The following is a 10,548-nucleotide window of genomic DNA, read 5'->3' as shown; positions in this document are numbered from 1 at the left end:
TTGGCTTGGATAAAAAGTCTGTTTTCAGTGAATGAATGATTTTCAGAGTCGTGAATTTGGACTGCAGCATGTGTACATACAGTATTGAGGTATATTAATTTTCACCACTAAAATTGTTTCAGAAAGAAATAAACAATAGTGATGAAACAGTTGGATTTACGAGGGGCATTCCAGAAGTAATACATCCTATTTTTTTTTATTCTGCTCAAATGGATCAGAGGGGATTTCAAATTGCATTGTGATGATAACTCACATATTTATTACCTGAAAAATTTCATCTGTTGCAGATATTGATGGTTGGAGACTAAATAAAAGCAATCTCCTGTCATCAATGTGCATCAGAAGCAGAGATGTGTCATTGTATTTCTGACAAAAGTTTATTGAAAATGGTGGTGACTGTAGAAAAATAAATTCTGGAGCACAAGTCACTTGTTTTAAATGGTATCATTTTGAACTTTAAATTTTATTTTAATTAAAAAAAAAAAAAAAAAAAAAAAAAAATAGGAGTCTTTACTTTTTGGAACTACTCTCATACAAGGTGTTAGAAACAAATCTTACACTTTTCCCACAAAACACATATCTTGGATCTTTTGCCAAATATAGCTGATCAAAATGTAGCTCAAAGCCTCTAACATGGCCTCAAATTTGATACCTTTTGGAGAGGAAGTAAAAATGCCGGTTATAGTCAGCTAACATACTTCCTAATTTCCAGCACAGCGCAACTAGAAGCAGTGACGAGGCAAATCAGTTATTTCGCTTTTTTTCTCTCATGCCTATATCTGTTACATATTTATTTTGATTTAAATAATTTTATTTTTATAGTTTCATAAATTTATTCAAATAAAAAACTTATTTTTATAATTTCATAAACATATTTCTTATAAAATTTTTCAAATAAGATAACTTTTTTTAAATTTTGTTATTAAAAGTGAAAATAAAGACTAATTGTATTATTTTTATCTGTATAATTTTGTTGTTATTCTATATTTTTCAATAATGTCCTTTTCTTATTATTTCAATAAATCATTTGACAATAGAAATATTGAAGAACAATTAAAGTGAAAGAATTGATTTGCCTGGTCACCGCTTCTGCTAGCGCTATGCCGAAGGTAGGAAGCACATTAGCTAACTATAACCAAAACACCATCTCTTGACTAATAAGTGATGTAATACAGGATTTTTTTTTTTCTGAATATAGCTCACTCTAAGAACCCGTGTTGAACCTCTGGACAGAATGTGTACATGGGAAATACAGCCTTCAGTGTCCTTTAAGAGATGTCAGTTTAATCCTTGACATTGCAGGCTGTTGCTGCTTTTACTCAACTACATCAACACATAATAATTCATGAGGTTGCAACCAGGTAAGTTGGGTGGAGGTTACAGATATTGGAACTGATGAAGTCATAGAAGTACTTCTGAGTCAGTTTTCTGATAAAATGACTGCTGCATCACTAAATTTGTCCCCCATGTCATTTCCTTTTATGTAGGATTATATGAAAGAATTGGATCTACACCCCCACCCCCCCAATTCATGTTAGAATTGATAAACTCATACAGAATTGCTTCCAGTCTTTTCGAAAATGTGAAACAGTATGCCTGGCCTTCTTTGGAAACACACTAAAGGACTATCACAGATTACAGGAACTGAAACGTTTTGTAGACTGTCTTCTATCCATATTATGTAACTGATCCTAAAAAGAACGAGAATATCTCCAACAACTAGATGTTTGATGGTGGTAAAGCATTCCTTGGCTTTTGTTGTGATGTAGCAATGAATAGTTAACCCTTACAACAACTAGCAAAGATCCTTATTTAATGTTTTTTTTTTTTTCATAGTCATGACTTCGGTTTACAGTATCTTGCTTTTTTTTTTTTTTTTTTTTTTTTTTTTTTCCCCAGTTTTAGTAAGTTTTGTATGAACACTGTCAGAACACCCGTTACGATTCTTCCTACTAGCCACTGATTCCACATCTCGATGCCTTCCAGGAACACTAAACTGCAACTAAGATTTCTGAATTTTTTAAATTTTGCACCCCATGATGCATATTACACTCTTCTAATGTTCTGGTGCTTTAAAATCATTTGTTCTCAAACCCAACAATGGTACACAAACGATTATCCATTGCCCTTCAAGGTTATTAAAAATACTTTGAATGGTTCTGAAATGAAAGTATCAAATTTGCCTTTATATATTTTTACCGCCTTGCCAGGTTAAACACAAGGTCAGGTGTAGTTTTGAGAAGCCATTATATTAGGATAAGTGCACTCTGGTTTATAAAAAAGGCTTGAGCAACCCATATGCATTCTCCTGTATCAGTGCCTCATACAATTAGTAATAAACTAATTCTTTCTTGGAAAGAAGGTAAAGCCTAGGATGGTAAACCTAGCACTGAACAGATCCATATGTCAGCTTGACTAATAAATCCACCTTTGAACTGATTTTCACAGATCAATAATTAAAGACAAACGAGGTCAAGAATACATTCTTGTTCCAAATACAATGAGAAAAGAACACATTACCAAATTTCACTCTTCTCGGAAAAGAGCATTTCTGTAAAAAAAAAAAAAAAAAAAAAAAAAAAAAAAAAAAAAAAAAAATTCTAATTGACAGACAAAATCTCTATTTATATATGACTAGTGAGAGTGCCCGGGTGTTTGTAGGTGTGTGTTTGATTAAAAAAAAAAATTTTTTTAAATTAAAAAAAAAAAAAAAAAGTGATGATGCAGAGGCAGAAAAGAAAATGTGAGAGTTTACCACTGCGCTATGACGCGACAGGAAGTGAAAAGCGTTCAAAAAGTTGACATGCAAAAAGTGAAAGTTAAGTGAATGAGTTAACGCAAATGCAGAAATGAAATCATGCTGTTAGCCAGTTAAGCTTTCAGCCGTATCTGTTTTCCCCACGATGTTGGGGAAAACCAAGTCCCCCACAAAAAAAAAGAGTGTCCAAATGAATAGCAATAGCAATTGTCTGATATAAGGGGTTTTCCCTCCACAGTGATCAAAGCTAATAGTTTCTGGACATCCCTGGCAGGAGAGCTGGGAAGCTGCTTTTGCTTTCGATTAGTTTCGCTTTTATAAAAAAAACATGCGAGAGAACGGAATAGCATGAATTTTGTAAAAAGCGCTCAAATAAAAGATAGAGATGATCTTTGTTCGCAAATTGTAGATATTATAATCTAGGGAGTATATAAAAAAATTCTAAAAAAAAAAAAAAAAAAATGCTGGACATACAAACGTGTGTGGCCGTTTTGCCTTTTATATATAGATTGAATATTATTTTATAAATGGAAATGGGGATGAGGTGGTACCAAGTTTGCAGTTCCACAAAGTTAATTTTTTAAATATTAAATCAAAGTGTGAATGAAAATCGACTAAAAAAAAAAATATTTCGATGCCAGTATGTAAAAAAAGAAAAAAAAGAAAAACAGTATTTTCAACATGTTAGGGTAAGAATAGTGGAAAATTCCACTACTAGTTAAAACATCACAAGGGTGTCAGACAGGAAGTCACTGAAGATACATAATGTATAAGCTGAGAAATTTTTTTTTGGGGGGGTGCTGCTGCAAGAAAGAAATTTTGAATATTTACCCTCATACTTCACTAAGGCGAATAGGTTGTGAATATTATGTATATATTAGGATGAGAAGAAAGTTCTTGCGGAATTTTTAATTTTGATTTCAAATGATGTATTTTCAAATAAGTTTTCGTTATAATACCATTACTTTATATCATTTTAAAGAACATTCTTTGCTCTATCTAATCGTTGAAATTACAACTATTTTAAAATATCTCTTCTTTTCAGAACACTGACTATAAGATGGAAAAAAAAGCAAATTCACAACTTTTTGATTTCAATTCAAACTAGGCTGAAAAGCTGTTAAAACAGCTCACGATATCAACAAAGCTTTTAGGTCAGGAAACACTAGTGGTCGGCCACCAAATGTTGACAGCAGTCAATTAAAAGCCTTAGTAAAAGTCAATCCATGCACAACTGTTTGAGAATTTGCTTCTGAATTAGATGTAACATTAAATGTAACAAAGTTGCACCAAAAAAAAGGTCATGCTGACTGTTTGGTGATCTGCAACCAGTCTCATCCATTAGTTTTCGGAATAAAGGCGAAACCATTATAACGGTGAAGTACTGTCAATAAATGGATGAAATGCATCAGAAACTTTGAGAACAACACCCAGCATTAATCAACAGAAAAGGCCCAATTCTTCTTCATGACAATGCTCGACCGCACGTTGCTAAACCGACCCTGCAGAAATTGAACGAATTGAGCTATGAAACTACCTCATCTGCTTTACTCTCCAAACCTCTCACCTACCAACTACCGCTTTTTCAAGGATCTCAACAACTTTCTGCATGAGAAATGCTTCAAGCGATATCAAAAACGCCTTCAACATGCAAGATTATTATGTTATTCGCATAAATACACTGGTTTTGCGTTGGCAAAAATGTGTTGATTCTAATGGTGCTTATTTCGATCAATAAATTTTTGTTTGAGCTGAGATATGTTCATTTGAATTCAAAAGTTAAAAACCTCAAAAACTTTATTGTGAATCTGATAAAAATAAAAAGAAAATCTCAAAAGCATTATTAAAACCCCAAACGAATTGTTGTCATTATTTAATAACTTTTCAAACCTCTGCTATTAAAAAGATAATAAAGAGAAGTAGAGAGAGAACCAACTACTGCTGTTACATAAGAAGGGCTGTCCCCTTCTCATGTAAGTAAGAAGGCAGACTAGATAAGTGAAAATGATATTAGGAAAAGGCTAGAATCGAACCCTGTAGGCAAGTGTTAAAAGATAATGGATAATTGAAATCCTAGGAATGCAGTTGATTGTTAATTCTTTTAGAAATAACTAAATATTATTTATGTCAGAAAAAGAGTGATTGTCCATTCTGTAAGAACTAACTGGATATTAAATATGTCAGTTAAAAGAATGGACAATGCAAGTTTATAAATAACGATTAAAAATAGGTTAGATATTGAACAATTAAAATTGGGAATTCTTTGTTTGCCAAAAGTGTGTTTGGACAGACATTTGTAAAGTCCACATGAAATTTATTCATGTTGGTTAACAGCACACCTCTGACATCACAAACAAAGAAGACTCTCAATATACTGAGATGGGATTCTAAGTTAGTTAATGAGAAGAGATCACAATCACAGTAACAGAATCAGTTAAAGATGAGAGTTGGACAGCGACTCTAGTGAAGCTGATGCCCTTAGAGGCGAAGGGTGGAAGAGAGACCATGTAGCTATACAAGTTTGAATTCCTGATATCATCAATCGGCCAGCTGAGGAATAAAGAAATTATCTGATATTTTGTAACTTATTGTAAATTATCTGATATTTTGTATTCGTGTCGTCATTAAAACTGAAAGGTAAAGGTGTTTAATCATCACCATCTTTAATGAACTTTGTATAACTCCTTCCTCCATCATAAGTAATGATTCTCCCCCTCTGATGTAAAAGAACTGTATTACACATTCCTTCAATAATAAATTTGCATCTCTCTCTGCTCTGTTATAAATGTCACTCCCTCAGTATTGTCATCATTGTCGTTATCCCTGTTCTGAATCCCTGTTAAACTTGTCTCCAATATGAACCCCCGACAACACAACACTGCCATGTGTCATGAAACCAACACCACACGCGTTCTATGTAACTAGCCTGGGTTCCCAGGTGTTGCAGGCATGTGTTGGGCAAAAAAAAAATAAATAAAAGTGGTAGTAGGCAGACAGGCTCAAACCCATACTGCGAAAGAGGAAAGAACGTGAAAAAAAAAAAAAAGTGACATCTTTGCCGTTGCGTTCATCGCCAACCCGGAAGTGGCGAAGGTTTAAATTAAGGCTAGACAATCGAAAAGAGGGGATGACTTTCAAAAATATCGGCAAAAAAAGTGCCCACTTGAGGGTGAAGGAATTAATGTCTTTAGCCAATCTTTCAATATTTGTCATCTGAAAGCTCAAGCTTCAAAACGATACCGATCTCGTGAAAATTTGTCGCATCAGTGAAAGTTTTAAGCAAACATACATACATACATTTAAACAGACAGGTGAGATTTATATTATAGACTAGCCAGGGTGCCCAGCATTAGGTGTGTCAGAAACTTTGTGAAAAATATTGAATAATTTCATCCCCCATCTTTCCAAGCTTATAACTACCCGAAAAATGTAATTCAAACCCTAATTTTTTTTTCAATTAAAGGTTAAAGGAGCAAGGACCCAGGTTTCAATTAAAAAAAAAAACAAACAAAAAAAAAACAATGTGGTTTTTAAAAAAAAAAAGGTTTTAAACTTCGGACTTTACAGGTAAATTTCTAAAAAATACTGCTTTTTTTGTTTAAATTTGAATATATTATTTATTGATCTTTTATCTTCAATTTGTGATATATAAAACTTCGGTGAGTAAATTAAGTATTTACTTTTTAATAGACATTTCAAAATGGGAGGGGGGGGGGCGTGAATTTAAAAAAAAAAAACGTTTGTCTAAAATATTATATTCAGTTTATTGGAAAGAGCATAAAATTTCACCTTGACCCTGAAAATATCGTAAAAATAGAATCAATAGAAAAAGTTTGATAGATTTTTAAAGTTTAAAAATTGAAAAATACTGAACTTGTAAAATTGAATTAATTTCATTACTGTTTTTTAAAAAATAAAAAAATAATATTTCTATTACTTTTTATACAACTTTAATAGTTTATTTTGGAAGTATAATCCATAAAGAAAATAAACAACCCACTTTTAAAAGAGAAATTATGAGTTTTCTATATTTTATTCACAGTTTCGTGTTAGGGGTGTCAAAAATTCCTACAAAAATTCTGATACACTTAGCCCAGCATTGCCCAGGTGTTTGGAGGTGTGTATTGAGCAAAACAAAAAAGTGGTAGTAGGCAGGCTGGCTCGAACCCGTACTGCAAAAGAGGAAAAGAATGTGAAAAAAAAAAAGTGACGTCTTTGCCGTTGCACCCATCGCCAAACTGGAAGTGACAAAGATTTAAATCAAGGCTAGTCAATTGAAAACAGGGGATGACTTTTGAAAATATCGGTGAAAAAAGTTACCCCTCCCTGTAAAAAAATGTCCAGTTGAGGGTGAAGGAATTAATGTTTTTGGCTAATTTTTCAAATATTTGTCGTCCGAAGGGTCGGACTGTAAAACGAAACCAATCTCGTGAAAATCCGTCCCCTCTGTCAAAAGTTTTAGGCAGACATACATACATACGTTTAAACAGACAGGTGAGATTTATATTATAGAGTAGCGGGGGGTACCCGGCATTGCCCGGGTGTTTGGAGGGGGGGGTAGAAATAAAATAAAAAAGTTTTGGTAGGCGAGTATGAGGATCGAACCCGAACCCTTGAGGCAAAGTTGGAAATTAAAGTGTGAAAAAAAAAAAAAAAAGTGCAACGTTAACCATTGGGCCACCGCGACATACAACGGAAACACGTTTAAATTTATTTATTTAACTATTAAAAACAGGTGTCTGCAATAAAAGTTAACTCTGCTGCTTCGATTTGACCTAATTAAGGAGGTCAAATAGAAGTCACGCAGTTAACTTTTGCTGCGAGGCAGCATTTGGGTTTGTTTACCCAAATTTGACTGTTTTTGGGGAGCGGGAAACCAGCTCCTAATTGTCTAGATTGAATAGCAATTGTCTGATATACAACATTGATCAAAGCTGATTGCTTCTGGACGTTTCCCGGCGTGATGCCGAGAACAACTTGTTAGCTTTTGAAATTAGTTTCGCTTTTTATACGAAAAAGCCGAATCAACACGTGAGAAGCCAAAATAGCAATAATTTTGTAAAAGTCGATGTAAATAAATCTAGACGCTACACGCGTTCCCAAATCGTAGATATTATTATATAGGGGGTATATAAACAGTTCTAAGCAATAGTACCCTCCCCCCCTGTGAGCGCGTGCAAGAAAAGCCTTTGCAAGACATACACGAAATGGTCACACACATTTTGCCTTTTATATATATAGACTAGCGAGGGGTACCCAGCGTTGCCCGGGGTTTGGAGGTGTGTGTGGTTTTGGGTAAATCAAAACTCCGGAAAAATACCTAAACTATTAATGTCGCTTTTATTATAGGAAAAGGCTTAACCCACATGCGGCGAGCAAAAACTGTTGATCTCCCCGAAGTCGAGCAAATTAAATAGACAGGTGAGCTCCGTTATTAACTCTGAGATATTACGATTTACATATATATATATATATATATATATATAAAAAGTTTTAAAAAGTTGTTAGGCGACCGACCGCTTCTCTGAAAAAAGCCTTTCTTGGACATACACAAAAAGCGAACACACAAATACACACACATTTTCGCTTTTATATATATAGAGGAGTTGCCATCCAGATTGAAGAAATAGTCAGCCATATTGCTACACATTAATAACACTAATATCCCCCCCCTTCCATCTGAACGGGTCCTGGATATGACCTTAAACTATATCTAGTGGTGAGGCCCCAGCTTGCAGGCTTTGGGGAGTGTGGAGCCAGACTTTAATTGCCATTGCTCCCAGATCCACTCTGACCCGGAGTGGTAGTACCTGTTAGGGTCCTAACTATGGGTTAAATAGAAACCGACTTGAAAACAACAAATATATTCTATTAAAAAAATTTTCTTCAAAATCTTTGGATTCGGCATTAAATAACCTGAAAAGGGTTGATATGCCGTAAAACAAAAACAACCAACCAATCCATCTGAACGTTTTTTTTTTTTTTAAATATTTTTAATGAAACTCAGCAATTTATTAAAATAAATACAAACAATTCTAGCAAATTTTTTTTTTTTTTTTATTAAAATGAGACAACTTAATTTTCATTGGCTGGAACAGCGCCCAACCAGGAATGAGTAAATACCTTTTCGGAAGATCACATAAATAAAAATTGTTCATTTCCAAACGCAAAAAATACCGGGATTGGTTTTGTATTCTGTCATGAAAAAATATCATCGTACGTGACCTTATCTCGTTTTTCTTTATAACTGCTTGTTGGGGTTTTACTGGCAGCTGAAAGACAACAACAAAAAGTCAAAACATGGATTACCATGTCAAGAGAAAACAACAAATGGTTTGTATAGAGAAATTACGTCAGCATTTACTAAACAACCTGCAATCTACTACTTCAGACAGCGAAGTCAAAATTAGGAGAAAGGCCATCTGTATTTGTTTTTAAGAAAACTCTTGATTCTTCTTCACTATAGTAGGAAACTTAAAAAATTGAAATATTAAATTTCAATATCTACTACATTGTTATGTCACAGTAATGAACATATCCAAAAATTACAAAAAAACGATAAGGTAGATAATTAATTATTAATGAAAATAGTTTTCAAAGACAGTGAAAATTGAGTTTTGCGAAAAAAAAAAAAAAAAGAAAAAAAGGAGAGTTCGAATCGTAACAAAGGGGTGGTAATTATTTTTTCTGAAAATTGAAAATCTTCCGCCAAACTTGTTTTGTTAATTGTCTACCTTATCATTTTTCATAATGTTTTGGATACGTTCATTACTGTGACATAACAATTAAGTAGACACCATTGGTTTTACTTGAAATTCAATTTTTCAAATTTCATTATAATGAAGAACCAAACTTTTTATACAAGGGAGATAAGCTTTATTGCAAATTGAAAGTTTTTAGTTTCAAACAAAATAACTCTCACCAACATAGTTGCTGTTGAGCGAATTAAACTTCTGTATATTAAGCCCATGAAAATCGTGCCTCAGAATTGTCTGGTCTGCATGAAGTTTTCGTTGATTATAGCTATTCATTATTTCTACAAGGTTGTGGGGTTTTACTCCTAACACCCACCAACGCAGAAAAACCCATTGGTTGTATATGAAATCGGGGAAGGTTTGGCCTAGAATACATAAGAATGACAGTTGCATATGTGCAGAAGCAACTTCGTTATCCTTACTCCATGGATTTGCAGTTCTGCAAATGACTAGTCTAGCGTGCCACATGCAGTGCAGAGATGACCAGAAGAGGACGGATCCTGATATTGATTCTTTCTAGATTTTCATCAGAGCCAAGAAGCTCTCACACTTCAACATTGTCACTGCTGTTATCATGATGAGTAAGGATTTGACCAGTGGGGAGGGGGGGGGCACTGTTTTTTTTTGTAAAAGTTTACAAATCAGCCAAAAATTCATATTCTTGCTTAATAAATCTCTTTTCAGAACAGCAGGTTTGTAATAAAAGCACATTTTTTTGACAAATTTTTTTTTTTTACTCATCCCATCATAAGGTGGGAATTCATTGTTGCATTTTACGGCATATCAACCCTTTTCATGTTACTTTATGACAAAGTCACATGTGTGCTTTGTATAAAAACTAGCGTGTTGCCTGGTCGTAAAATACACTTAAATATGATATTTTTATTTACGCAGATTTCTAATGAAGTGCCTATCTATTTTCTCATGGAGGAGAGGGGGTTCCTAATAAGTGCCAAAAACACTTAACATTTCAGTAAAATGGAAAATGCATTTAATAAATCAAAATGTATTCCTTTTTTATTTCAAATCATAATA

The 10,548-nt window shown here is 33.6% G+C and overlaps 1 protein-coding gene across 4 annotated transcripts in view; it reads right to left on the bottom strand.

Moving 5' to 3' along the window:
- Nucleotides 1-8,791: 8,791 nt before the first annotated feature.
- Nucleotides 8,792-10,548, bottom strand: part of LOC145286214 (negative elongation factor E-like) — a 36,766-nt gene continuing 35,009 nt past the window's right edge. For all 4 annotated transcript variants that reach the window (XR_013869127.1, XR_013869128.1, XM_080135017.1 and 1 more), the window contains one exon: nt 8,792-9,030. Coding sequence is in view for 2 of the 4 variants with exons in the window: in XM_080135017.1 (XP_079991143.1) it covers nt 8,957-9,030 (74 nt within the window). In the remaining 2 variants the exon portion in view is untranslated. The remainder of the gene's footprint in view (nt 9,031-10,548) is intronic.

Source organism: Euprymna scolopes, chromosome 10 (genome assembly GCF_053919585.1).
Source record: "Euprymna scolopes isolate OS-2025 chromosome 10, ASM5391958v1, whole genome shotgun sequence".
In the NCBI taxonomy this organism is placed as follows: Eukaryota; Metazoa; Mollusca; class Cephalopoda; order Sepiida; family Sepiolidae; genus Euprymna; species Euprymna scolopes.
This window is presented reverse-complemented; position numbering and strand designations above follow the sequence as displayed.